The sequence below is a fragment of the Cetorhinus maximus genome, chromosome 2 (genome assembly GCF_964194155.1).
Source record: "Cetorhinus maximus chromosome 2, sCetMax3.hap1.1, whole genome shotgun sequence".
NCBI lineage: Eukaryota > Metazoa > Chordata > Chondrichthyes > Lamniformes > Cetorhinidae > Cetorhinus > Cetorhinus maximus.
The window spans coordinates 31770320-31784680 of NC_135880.1; the positions used below are offsets into that span (position 1 = coordinate 31770320).

The window sequence follows — 14361 nt, forward strand, 5'->3', positions numbered from 1 at the left end:
ATGCTAGAGAGAGGGATAATAGATCGGGAGGGTCAATGTGTGATTTAAGGCTTGGTGCAGGTGGAATGATTATGATTCTTGGGCCATTGGGATCAATTCTGGGACAGGAGGCACCTATTCAAAAGGGACACATTACACCTCAACAGGACTGGGACCAATGTGCTCATGGTGTGGTTAACAGCGTGGTTGGCAGGCGTGGAATTGATTGGACTACTTTACAGAGAGCCGGCACAGACTCGATGGGCCAAAATACTACTCGTTGTCGCATAATGACACTATAACTCTATGTGTCGAATGTTACATAGAGGCGTTGGTGCAACACCCCCAGCATAAAAATTGGGAGGGAACCTGCCTCCATTTGGGTTGGGAAGCTTTGGCCAATTTAATGGCCATTGGGTTGTGAAGTGGCTGGGGGTGGGTGGTATTTCTGCCCCCATGTAGGAGAATGTTCCACAAGTGGCTGTCAGCTCTCTAGCCCCAGCAGTGACACTGGGAGCAGTGCAGTTGCCAATGCTAAGGAGCCATGGGCCGGATGTGGATGTAAGTTGGGGTTTTGCCAGGGCCAGTCTGGCAGATCTGAGTGAAGGGGGGTGGGGGATCATGGTTGGAAGGGCAGGGTGGGGTGTGCACAAATCAGAGTATTGTGAGGAGGGGGCCTTCTTTGGGCACAGGATGCATTAAGGCTGCCAGTTTTCACAGAAAGAGGCCTTTATGTGGCCACCAATTCACCTCTTAAGGGTCTCAATTGGCCAACACCTTGCATGCAACTGGAAATCAGAGAGGCAAAGAGGGTGTTTGAGTAGAAACTGGCAGCTAACATAAAAGGGAATACAAATTCTTCTGAAAGCCAATAAAGAGTAAAAAGCTGGGGCTTTTTAAGGTCAACAAGGGGAATTTAAACTTGGAGGCAGAAACTGTGGCTGAGGTGCTCAATGAGCACTCTGTACCTGTTTTTACCAAGGAAGAAGATGCCTCCAAAACTATAGTGAAAGGTGTAATTGAGACACTTGAAGGACTAAAAATTGGTAATGAGGATATATCAGAAATGTTGGCTGTACTTAAAGTTGATAAGCCGCCAAGACCAGATGGGATGTATCTGAGGATGCTAAGGGAAGTAAGGGAAGATTGACACCCCATCCACAAACATTCACTCCCTCCACCACTGACGCACAGTGGCAACAATGTGAACCATCTACAAGGTGCATTGCAGGAACTCACCAAGTCTCCTTAAACAGCACTTTCCAAACCCATGACCACTACCATCTAGAAAGACAGGGAAGCAGACACATGGGAACACCATCAGCTGGAAGTTCTCCTCCAAGACACTCACTATCCTGACTTGGAAATATATCGCTATTCTTTCACTGTCGTTGGGTCAAAATCCTGGAACTCCCTTCCTAACAGCTCTGTGGGTGTACTTATACCTCAGGGAGTGTAGCGGTTCAAGAAGGCAGTTCACCACCACCTTCTCAAGGGCAGTTAGGGATGGGCAATAAATGCTGGCCTAGCCAGCGACGCCCGTGCCCCATGAATGAATTAAAAAAAAAGAAATTGCAGAGACAGTGCGGATTAATTAGGAAAACCCAGTATGGATCTGTTGAAGGCAAATAGTGATTAACTAACTTGATTGTCTTTTTTGAAATAGGTGATGAGAATAATATGGTCCAAGTAGTGTATATGGCCTTACAAAAAGCATTTGATAATCTGCCAGGTCATAAACTTGCCAGTGAAGTTGAAGCCCCTGGAATAAATTGAACAGTGGCAGCAAGGATATGAAATTGGCTGAGTGACTGGAAACAGAAAGCAGTGGATAACGGAATAAAACAGAAAATACTGGAAATACTCAGCAGATCTGACAGCATCTGAGGAGAGAGAAACTGTGTTAATTATTCATGTCAAGAACCTTTCTTCAGTCATGGATAATGGTTGTTTTTCAAACTGGAGGAAGATACGCAATGGTGCGTCCTAAGGTTTGGTACTAGCACCACTGAATTTCTTAATATATCAATATCCTAGACTTGGGTGTGCGGAGCACAACTTCAAAATTTGCAGATGACACAAAACTTGGACACATTGTGAACCGTGAGGAAGATAATGGTAAACTTCAAGAGGACAGCGACAGGCTCGTGGAATGGTCAGACATGCAGCACATGAAGTTTAAAATGGTATATTTTGGGAGAAAGAAAGAAGAGGGGCAATATAAAATGAAGGGTACAATTCTAAAGAAGGTGCAGCAACATGAAGACCTTAGGGTATATCTGAATAAATCACTGAAGGTGACAGGGCGGGTCAGGAAAGTAGTTAAATAGGCATTTGGGATTCTGAGCTTCATGAATTGATGCATAGAGTGTATAGATGCACAAAAGCTAGGGTGTTATGATAAAACTTTATAAAACTGTTTCTACCTCAACTGGAGTATTTTGAACAATTCTGGGCACCATACTTTACGAAGGATGTAAAAGCTTTAGAAAGGGTGGTCTCCTTAGAGACAATAAGCTTGAGAGGAGATTTGATGGAGGTGTTGAAAATCATGAAGGGTCTGGGTTGAGTGGGTAGGGAGAACCCAAAACTGGGACATAACAAATGAGCTGTTTTTTTTTTGCTCAGTATATGAATGTTTCTTTAAGAAATAAACTGGTTTCTGTGGATCCTAGTAGGGGTGCAAGGGAATCCTGGGAGACCCATGTCGTCACTGAACTTCTTTTCAGCTGAGGCTGGGTATACCAAAATGCCATAAGAATTCTGCATTCTTCTGACCTATTAGCTTGTTGATACTAATAAAATGCCATTTACCAATAAAATTAAAAAAATGTCTCTGTGGTATCAACACTGGGCAGAATTCTCCCCCCGTTGGGGGGGATGTTTAGGAGCGGGCGCATGGAGGCACGCCTCCGATCGACGTCTCCTATTGGGGACGCACCGCCATTTTACATGGGCAAGCCAATTAAGGCCCGCCCAGCGTGCCATCCGCAAGGAAGCGCGGGCCGGGGGAGGGGGTCCCTAAACTGAGAGTGCGCTCTTTTGTGCATGCATGCGAAAGAGCACACTCATCTCCCTGAGACTAAGTGCTGCCTCAGGGAGATCGACAGCAAATTTAAAAATGTTAACAATAGAAAAAAAATTCCCCTGACATGTCCCCTCATGTGACACTGTGTTACTGAAAGTGATGGACCTGTCCCAGCTCATACAGGAGTTGGGACATGTCCACCACTTTCATTAACACTTTTATTTAAAAATTTAAAAACCTACATGAAACCTCATCCCGCCCGTGGATGAGGTTTCATGTTTTTTCCAATGCCCGTCAGAGTTCCTGGCCTGCTCGCCAACCTTATGGTTGGACTGGCAGGTCCATTAAGTACTTTAATTACTTTGTCAATGGCCTCAATTGGCCATTGACAGGTCGGCGGGTGCACAGCTGATTCTGCCGAGCCCCTGCCCACCTGAAAATTGAAATGAGGCGGGGTGACATCGGGCGGAACTCCTGATGTCATCCCGCATCATTTTATGCGTTGGCGAGCGGGAAATCCTGGCCACTGTGTTTCTTTGGATTATGGTCAGTGCTTTCCAAAGTTAAGGAAGGAAGTCTCTATACGTATTTCATTATTTGCTTGGGATCTTCAAGAGGGTGTCACTGTTCACCCTCAAACATGGCAAGTTGGATAAACATTGCTTTTAAGGAGTTAGTCAACAGCAATAGGAGCAGATGAAAAAATTCCATAGAGGTACTTAGGTCAATGCCGAAGAGTTTAAATAAATTGAGATCTTATGCCTCCAGAGAAGGCAGTACATTGGCACTAAGTTTCCAGCAAGTGTCTCAGAATAATACCAAGTAAATTGGGTCAGCAAATATTCAGCTTAAGATATCATGGAGGCACTTGGTTAAACTGAACATGGACTACATTATTGCACTTTTAACATACTAAATTAATTCATAAATAATTCAATACTTAGGAGAATACATACTTTCCCCATGGGTCTTCTGGATGTGCAAATACTACCACATCGATAGGGAGAGTCAACTTGAAGTGGATGCCTGACATGTTATTGTGCTGGATAACTATTCCTTGAAGGAGATCAGGCCTTGTCACTTCAAAGTGAATCTGCAGGTTTATCACTTTCTGAAAGTTAAAAATAGTTATGCTAGAATTATTACAGTTGTTAAAGGTTGTAAGGTTAGGACAGTTTACAGAGTAATAGAACACAAGGTCAGCAGGTATTGAGTGAAGCACTGGGGTGAATGAAAATGGAAGCCCAGGCTTAGAATGTTGTTGGTGTGCTCTCACTGCCAGAATGATCTCCTTTACCAATGTGGCAGGCAGCACACTGCTGGCTGGAATTCAAGGCCCCTAACTTTAGGGCTAAGAGAAAATATACCATTAGAGTTCTACCGTTGTGTCCCAAGAAAGCAATATTCATGTTAATATGAGCAGGTGCCGAAATGGCGTATTTACTGAAATCTGTTTGCCCTTTCTTTCTTACAAATCTGAATTATTCTATCCACTGAAAGTCACACAAGGTGACTCTCTTGCTCTACTGTTGCCACTGCCCCCGTAGGGCTCCATTGTAGAACAAGAAGGGGAAAATTCAAAGGAAGCCAATCAAGCGGAGTTTCCAGGACTACACCACATGGACTGCAGCGGTTCAAGAAGGCAGCTCTCCACCACCTTCTCAAAGGCAACTATGGATGGGCAACAAATGCTGGCCCAGCCAGTAAAGCCCACATCCCGTGAATAAATTAAATAAAAGTTGCAAAATTCTTTACAAAGCACCCACAGAACATAATTCTTTGACAAATTCTGAAAAGAGAAGTATTTAATTCAAGTAACTTTCCAGCTGGCAGTGTGGATTCCTGAGGCCCACTGCTTTGGATCAGTCTCATATTGTAATTTCCATTGTTTTCTATGGAGAATGTCATGAAGTTTGGGAACTCTTATCCACAGCATGGGATAGTAGCATCAGGAGCAATGATGAAAATCACAAGGACTCGCTCCATGAACTGGCAGAATCAAGAATAGAGGGGAAGGAGGAGAATATTTCTGAAATGAAATGGGGATGAAGGGGGAAAATAGAATCATCGGGAACTCCAGGCAGTTGGGGAAGATTGACTCTATGAACTGGGATGGAGGGAAGTGGGGAAATAATAAAATATAAATCAGATTTATCATTATTAATATGCAAGCCAAAACAGTGGCCAGAATTTTGCCCTTGGTGGGGGTGCTTGGCAGGGGCGGTCGGGAAGCCGACCACTGCTCGCGATCGGCACCGCACCACAATTTTACGCAGGTGGGTCAATTAAGGCCTGTCCTGCGTGGAATGCGAGGGGCAACGCTGAGCGCTGCCTGTGTGGGCGGGTGGAGGACAGTGTGCGGGCCTAGTGCAAGCTTTGCGCATGCGCGTGAAAGAGTGCTGAATAATCTCCCTGAGGCACAGTGCGGTCTCAGAGAGATGAAGCGCTGTTTAAAAAAACTAATGAAGAAAATAAAAATGTCATAAAACATGTCCGCTCATGTGACTCTGTCACATGAGCAGGGACATGTTTTTAATTCAAGTGTAAAATTTTTATTTTATTGTTATTTGCTTTAGGATGAGGTTTCCTAAAAAATGCAAAGGCTGCTTGGCCTTTTCACCTCCCCGCCAACTGTTAGGTTGAACAGGAAGTGAAAAATTCAGCACATTTGTTAACTTAATGACCTTAATAGGCCTTTTAATTGTCGGTGTGTGCGGTGCCAGCTCCGTTGCACGCCCGCCGACCGAACTATCGCTCGGCCAACGTCAAAGCACTTTATTTCATGCTTGGGTGTGTCGGCCGCGCGCCTGCATGCCAAGCGAAAAATCCTGCCCAGTATTTCCATTGCTCCATCCGGAAATAAGGGAGGTCCCTACAACTTTTGGCATATTCTCCTAGTTATCATTGTTAAGATCTGCACTAAACAGTAACCTGTAAGGGCACTGGGTGAATTGAAGTATTTTTTTCGCAGTCCAAAAGAAAATCACCAACTTATGAAGGACAAATGAGGAAATGAAAGAAGTAAAGTCACATTTTGAATTAAGTACAGCATTAAACTAAAAAAAATTGCTGAGCTTTTCATTCCTGGCACCACTTTGCAGTAGCTTTGCTACTTTCTCCTATAGATAATTGGATGTCCAAGGGTTTTAACGGTGAGCTAACTATTGCGTAGTACAAATGTATTACTTATTTGCTCTTATACTAATAAAATCACCAAATGATACAGCAGAGAAAGAGGCCATTCAACACATCATGCCAATGCCTATTTTACCTTTGTGTATCTCCCTGCATTCATACTTATATGAATGAAACAAACAATGGCAATGTTAAAGTTGATGTTATTGGATTAGTAATCCAGAGGCCTGGACCAATGATCTGGAGACATGACATGACATCAAAGCCACATTTGATCGAGTGTTGCAAAATTGAACTCAGGTGATGAATCAGTACTCCTTCATATTTAATCACTGGGAAGAAGCACTGTATGTGTGTAAAATAGTATGAGGATTATGAACTTCTGGGAACCACAAGACATAACACAAACCTTACCCTGTAGAGAGACCTAACCCTGTATGACGGTAATTCCAAGTTAGCTTCCAAGGATAACATAACTATTTGACAGCTGCTTTGTGAAGTAGAGGCAGGGATGACCACAAGGGACTGTTTGGGTCAGTAAGCATGAGTCCTGGGATAAGCATAGCTCCATAAGTAATAAGTGAGCTATAGCCACGGCTGCCTTTTTGTCCTCTCAATAAATAACTGCTCTTCCCCTTCTAAACCTATGAGTGCCATTGGAACCCAGAAAGAAATTCCCATCCTGACCATTTTCAATACTGCAAACAAAATGGTTGGCATTGTATTAAGAAGTAACCCTTGCAGTGGCAAGAACAAAACCTAGACAGCAACAAAAATGAATGAAACAACAAAAAATAGAAAAAGCAATAGGGTTAGTGAAATACAGATACAATCAACCTAAAAGTAAAATGTTATAGTTACCTTTAAGAAGCCCTCTCCTACAAGTCAGGGCACCCAAACATTACCCAGTCCATTCACGAGAAAGTCATGAGATCAGTGTGGGACCATTTTTAAATAAATAATAAGACTTGTGAAGCCTCCAGTCAGCCCACTCTTTCTTTACAGAATGAAACTGACAGTGAGTTGGGTGTGCCAATTTGTGCAATTGATGCTGCAAACCATGCTCATGGTTTTGAATATTCTCCAATGCCAGTGAAGATGTGGCAAATTCCCCCTATTGTGTATTACTACTCAAGGTGTGTAGCTGGCCACCTTAAAATCATTGCAGATGTTACCTCATCATAGATATCCATAAATTCAAGAAATCCTTAAAGTCAAAAATTATAAGCTTACTTTATATACCTACCAGAGGTAAGATCTTTAACGATCTCCTTTTGGAAGCCTGTTTAACTGTGTTACTGATCTCAAACCTGAAATAAAAATTGTGCTGTGATAAGACAACACACAAATAGTCCTGGCATAGATGTCCTGGTATTTTTTTTAATCAATATTGGCATAAATGTATTAAATTAGAGAGAAACTAAAGGAAATTCTTCATTTCTATCCATATAAAAGAGACTAGAAAAATATGAAGATCAAGATTTCTTTCATTTTCATCCATTCCATCAGAACAAATGTATTATCCACACTGGACTAGAGCAAAACACATCACCATGACAGCAGGATTGGATCTAGACTGCATAAGCATTAATTCAATTTTCTCTATACCACTGAGTTGTTTTTATGGTCGAACACTGTATAAAGAGGCTGAATTCACAAGATATATAGCAAGTTGTACAGAATTCTTGGTACAGAATTAAATAAGTTCAAAGAAAAAGGGATGCTTTATCAGGAGTTTACTGCTTAGGCATACCATCGAGCATAACAAAGATAGTGCTTTGCTGCACCACCCCTGATTCCAACAATCAAAAAAGACCTAGCTCCAGCTTAATTTTACTCTTTGTTAAGAATGCTACTAGTCTAACAGTCTTACGATAATGTATTTGACTAATGCTTATGGGGATAGGGCGGGGAGTTGGAAGTGCTTGCTAACCAAATAGTTTTGAATAAATTGAGGTGGTAGAGAGATGAATATAGTGCAGTTTCTTAACCTCTGGAATGTAGGGAGGAATCTTGTGGAGGCTTTGGGAATCTCGCCCACCTGGTGGGGAGCTGGCAAGACCCTGTGTCACCTCCTTTCAGGAAAGGACTTCCTTGTGGTACTTAGGCACTTGACTGTCCAGCGGTGGGCCTTCCTCTGGGATCAAGGGCCCTGGGACAGACGTCCTTCCTGCCAAGAGTTGCTGGCCAGTTAGAAGCTGGCAGCTCATCTGTACTCAGCAGCATCACTGGAGAGGCGGTGGATGCTGCCAGTCATACATGCACCAGGGTCCTCGGATTGAGGAGGGACCCAAGCATCAGGTGAGTGATGGCAAGAAATGGGGTATGAGTTGTGGATGGGGGGAGTGGGGGAGATGGGGAGAGGGTTGGAGGTGTGGCTCTTAGTGGGTCCCCACTTCCCATTGCTGGCTCCCACGATAAGCCACTGAGAGCACTGAGGCTCACCCCTGGAATTGCGCAAGCAAACACGCCAAGGTTTGCTTGTCATGCTCCCTGAATGGCAAACCACCCCCCCACCTGCCGCTTGGTTAATACCAGTGACAATGGGATGAGTTCCTTAAGTGGGCATTAATTGGAAAATAAGAATGGGCCACAAAAGCTGGCCTTGCCAGTCTTGCCATTACCCCATGAAAGAATAAAGGAAAAAAAGATACCTCTGTGGCCAAGCTTTCGGTCGCCTGTGTTTATGGGCAGAATTTTCAGGGTGATGTGCGGATGGGCGGGCCCCGCATGTCAGTGCGTAAAATGATGTGCGGTGACATCGGGCGAGCATCCTGACGTCACCGCGCGCCATTGCGATATTTCGTTGGGCGGGCGCGCGATGAAGTGCGATGCGCTCCCGCTATTAATTAGTGGGCTATTTAAGGCCTTTAACTCTGCAATTGATGCCGATTTTCAGGTGCCTGTGTAATCTTTGGCTCGGCGCACGGGTGCAACGGGCAGGCGGATAAGCAACTTTTTAATAAAACTCATTCACGGGCAGGATATGAGGGCTCAGTGGGGTTGTCAATCTGGTCTGTGAAGTATTTATTGCAGAAAGTTTTTAAAACTTGCCTGTGAGATCTGTAGCAGTTCAGAACGAATTCCAGCAGGTCTCTGTGTACTTTTAATCTTCAGTTTAGCACTCTTCAGTCAGGAATCTTTATCTGCAGCTTTCCGAAGGCTTCCCTTTAGCCTGGATATGGGTTCTGACATGTCTACTGGAGGCAGCTCCTCTGAGGAGGAAGGGAGGGATAGAATGAGGAGCAGGCCAGGACTGAACAATCAGTCTCCAGGGGAGCCACCTTTGGGAGTACAGGTGCAAGCACAAGGGGCACAGGGCCAAGAGGTAGTCCAAGGTGGAGGGGGCTGCAGAAGACGCCACTACCCTGCTGCCAGGGTATACAGACAGAGAAGCAGCTACCTCAATATGACTGAGGTGCAGTGCCGAAGGAGGATCTGGCTGTCAAGGGAGACAGTACACTACATCTGTCAGATGATTGGCCCTGAGATCTGTCCTGTGGGCGGACACCCCATGCCAGTGGTATTGAAGGTCATAGTTGCCCTCAACTTCAATGCCTCTGGCTTCTTCCAGGGCTCAGTGGGTGATCTTTGCGGTGTCTCCCAATCAGCTGTCCACACTTGTGTCAAGCAGGTTACAGACGCTCTGTTCAGATAGGCATTGACCTTCATCCACTTCTGCTGCGACCAGGCAAGCCAGACACAGTGTCCAGGGTGCTATAGACTGTACACATGTGGCCATCAAGGCACCAGAAGGTGAGCCCAGTGCCTTTGTCAACAGGAAGGGCTTCCACTCCATGAACATGCAGAAAGTGTGTGATCACAGGATGCTGAGTCTACAAGCCTGTGCAAGGTACCCAGGCAGCTCCCATGACACTTACATCCTCAGACACTCCCAGGTGCCGGGGCTCTTCAGTGCTCCAGCCCAGCTGGATGGATGGCTGCTGGGTGACAAGGGTTATCCTCTCAGAAGGTGGCTCATGACACCCCTCCGCCATCCAAGAACAGAAGCTGAGCAGTGGTACAATAGGAGCCACGGTACCACAAGGGCTGTGGTGGAGAGAGCCATCGGTCTTCTTAAGATGCACTTCCAATGCCTGGACCGCTTAGTGGGCGCACTCCAGTACCCTCAGATCGTGTCTCTGTGATATTGGTAGCATGCTGCGCTCTGCACAATCTTGCGCTGGAAAGGGGGGATGCAGTGGACGAGGAAGACATTGATGCAGTGGACGCGGCTGCATACGATGAGTCCAGCACTGATTCGGATGATGAGGAAGCACAGGGCAATGATGAGGGGCTGAACGCTGACCCGGCACCACACCAAGGAGGCAGGGACACCCGGGAGACTTTAATCCAACGAACCTTCAGCGAGCTCCACACAAATGGATCAGGAGGGCCAGCCTTGCCTGGCACTTCCATAAGCGGCACTTAAGTGCTACATCTTCCACCTCATCAGCTGCAACTAAGGGCTTTTGACATCAACCCCAATGTCCACTCAAACACTCATGACATGTCTGTGAAACATACAAATGCAGCACAAAGGAGCCACCCTCAGCCATGGTAACACATCTGGTCTTAATTTCATCCATGATATGGTGCAACAAAATGAAAGCAAAACGATTTTACAATAGCAATAAATAATAATTCCCTTATCTAGGGCCAACACAAAAGCACTAGTGAGAAACCTGTGGTGTGCCTTTGGTGCCTTATGCTTACGTTTGCGGGTGCTACATCTAGGTGCCGCCCCATCACTCGGGATGGCTTCTGAGCCAGCCTATTGACTCTGCTGTCCTGGTGATCTTGGCGGACATCCTCTGGCCCGTGGAGCCTGTGCTGGCCCCACCTGGGAGGGAGTGGCCAGTTCCAGAACTGGCGTCTCCCCAGTTGTTGCTGCCTCAACGGATGCAACAGTCACTGGCAGAGGGGCGGAGGAGCTGCTGCCCCCATCCGCAGCGCCCTGAGAGGAGCCCGCAGAGATGACAGGCAGCTGCTGCGCCAACGTAAGGTTGGTTCGGACCGCTCTGCTCACCATAGATGGATGGGCACCAAGCTGGGAAACTTGGTGCCCAGGTCATCTCCCACATTGCCAATGACCAGCTGTGGCTACTGGCACTGTGAGGGCTTGCAGGTCCAAGCATATCCCCAGGAGAAACTGCTTGTTCTCCTGGAAGCCCCTTTCCAGGAGAGTCGCCATTCTCTCCATGGAGGAAGCATGAGGCTCTGACATGAGGCTCATGGCATCACTCATGCTCCGTGTGGACTCCTCCACCATGGACACCAAGCGAAGCATGGTCTCATGCAACACTCTCAGATGCTCCCGCACACTCGGCTGCATTTCCTGCAGCTGGTACATCGCAGACGACTCCAGGGGCATGTCATCACGGCCTGACACAGCATGTGTCTGGTCCCCTGCAGTCCTCCGGCTGCTGGCACCATCGGCACTCTCTGTCTCTGTCATCTCTTCCAGCGATTGTGAAGTGCCCTCTCCATTGTGCCCTGGGACAGTAGCCAATGTTGCAATTCCCACTGATGTGCTAGAATCTGCACTGGAGCCTGCCCGGCAGAAATGGTGTGACACAGGTGACAATTCACGGCCCTCAGGTGTGAGAGGGGGCATCTGTAATGGAGCCTGGTCACCAGCCTCTGATGATGCTGAAAATAACAACAAGGACAGAGGATCAGTTAGCGTCCATACAGTGACACACTTCATCCCTTTCCCCCAGGCTCATTATGCGCTCAACCTTCCATAACCTAAGGAGACGAGCATTGGTGGGGTGGCAAATAGTCAGGAGGAGGCCCAAACATTACAGGCGGATACGGGCAGGCTGGTCAGATGGCCTAAGGAATGCCACATGGAATGTTATGTGGATAAGTGTGAGGTGATGCACTTGAGCAGGACAAACAAGGTACGGGAATACACGAGGAATGGTAGGACCGTGGAAAATAAGGAGGATCAGAGGGACCTTGCTGGGCGTGTCGACAGGCCCGTTAAGGTAGCGGGACAGGCACATAAGGCGTTTAAGAAGGTCAATGCCATACTTGCCTTTATTAGCCGAGGAATAGAATGTAGGAACAGGGAGGTCATGTTGCAAGTGCAGAAAACGCTGCTGAGGCCACAGCTATAGTTCTGCGTTCAGTTGTGAGCAGCGCTTCATGGGAGGGATGTGATTGAAGTGGAGAGAGTGCAGAGGTCGTTGACCAGGATGCATGCTGGGCTGGAGAGTTGGAGTTATGAGGACACATAACATAGACTGGGGATATTTGCCCTGGAGCACAGGAGATTGAGGGGTGACATTTTTGAGCTTCATAACATTATGAGGGGCATAGATTGGGTGGACAGAAAGCAACTTCTCCACTTGGCGGAGGGATGACTAACCTGGTGGAATTTATTTAAGGTAAGGGGCATGAGGTTGACAGGTGAGGTGATGAGGAACTTTTGCACACAGTAATGTGGGATGCACTGCCTGAAAAGGCGGTGAATGCAGAAACCCTCCTAACATGTAATAAGTATTTGGATGTGCAATTGTGATGCCATGGCATACAAGGCCATGGGGATAGTGGTCAGAAATGGGATAAGGCGACTTTGGAAGGTGCTTGACATGCGCATCTTCGAAGGGCCGAGGGACCTTTGTGTATGACCCACACCTCTGACTCTATCAGTCTGTGAATGAGCAGTGTTGCTACATTAACGATTCCAACAATCATCAGTGCTTTGGATGGTGGGGAGACAGACCGGATGTGACTGTGGACCTCAAATACCTGTCCGCTCCACCCCAGCCTCACCGACACCTGTGGACCTGGGTGCATGGCGCCTCTCGAGCTCCAGGGCCTCCTGCTCAAAAGGGCTCAATATCACCAACTGGGCCTGGCTGCCTCCAGTCTGCAAATGCTCATAAGCTTTGTGCTCATTTTTCTACTGCAAAACAGAGAAGACCATTGATTGGGGCTAAATGCACATGTACTCTGTACGCGCACACCACACCCCAACCACAGTGGCCTATCTCAGGCCTCCAGTGCCTCCTGTTCATGCAACTGTTGATCGGTCATAAAAATATAGTACGGCTGCTCCCAATGCCACCCCCCACCCCGCAACCCCCAACGGCCACCTTGGACACATTCTGCGTCCATCACTTTAAGAAACACACGGTCTTAGTTCACATGGCAAGGAGGCACAACTAGGTGCGGCGCTGAAGGTGCCAGATGGCTCTTGGCCATGAGACCTTGAGGCTCCCCTTCCACAACCTCATCACTGTGAATAGGGCATGTGTTGGAGTTATGAGTATGCGCCTAGCTGCATCTCCTGCAGGTTGCCCCCAGGCTAGTCATGTTGCGGGGAGAACCCATCTTCTCATGAACCACTAAGGCTGATGTAAGCATGTTCACTTGCCCACCTAGCGTGCGACAAATGCCCAACATGAGTCAATGCAGTCACGACAGTAAGACTTGCGGGGGGAGGCCCTCAAAGGCTAAGGCTACCTGTTAGGTTAAATGCCCAACTCCATCATGGTACTCACCCTTCCAGAGTACAACAAATTGTTGAAGCGCTTACGGCACTGGATCCAGGTGCGCCGCACCACATCGCGGGAGCTCACCACCTCCGCCACCTCCTCCCAGGCACGTTTTGTCATGTTGGGGGGGGCCTCCTCCTCCCATCCTGGGGAAACAGCACCTCCTGCCGTGCTGCCACTTTCTCGACAAGGGCAGCAAGGCAATATCAGAAAAGCGAGGGGCACTCTGGCCCACTGCTGGCCTACCCTGCAGCCTGCCCTGCTCCTGGGCCACACCTTACAGCCTGCCCTCCTCCTCTGGCCTTCCCTCAACATTGGCCTGCTGTGCTGACCCCCTGCAGTACCACCTGCAGCTGGCCATAGTGAACAGCCTAAAGGAGGCTGCCTGGCCTTTTTTTAAACAGACTGCCGGATCGCTATTGGACCCAGCGGTCTGTACACGCCCGCCACAAACTTCACACTCCTGCTCTCCACGGGAGCCGGAAATACGCTAGGAGGGCCTTAATTGGCCCGCCCGCGCAAAATGGCAGCGCAGCCTCGATTGCGGGCGGCGATCGGGTCCGCGGCCGCCCGCCTCAGCACCTGCTCCGCCCACCCGCCAAACGGAAAATTTTGGCCTATGTGTCTCGTTATCAAATTTTATTTGGCAATATCCCTATGAAGCACGATGGGATGTTTTTCTACATTTAAGGCACCATCGTTGTGACTGCG

The 14361-nt window shown here is 47.4% G+C and overlaps 1 protein-coding gene across 1 annotated transcript in view; it reads right to left on the reverse strand.

The window, feature by feature from the left end:
• LOC144689928 (ufm1-specific protease 2-like) overlaps positions 1–14361 on the reverse strand; it is a 54115-nt gene that overhangs the window by 20934 nt on the left and 18820 nt on the right. Inside the window, exons 3-4 of the mRNA XM_078557448.1 lie at positions 7389–7452; positions 3964–4118 (exon numbers count right to left, since the gene is read on the reverse strand). Coding sequence (XP_078413574.1) covers positions 3964–4118; positions 7389–7452 — 219 coding nt within the window. The remainder of the gene's footprint in view (positions 1–3963; positions 4119–7388; positions 7453–14361) is intronic.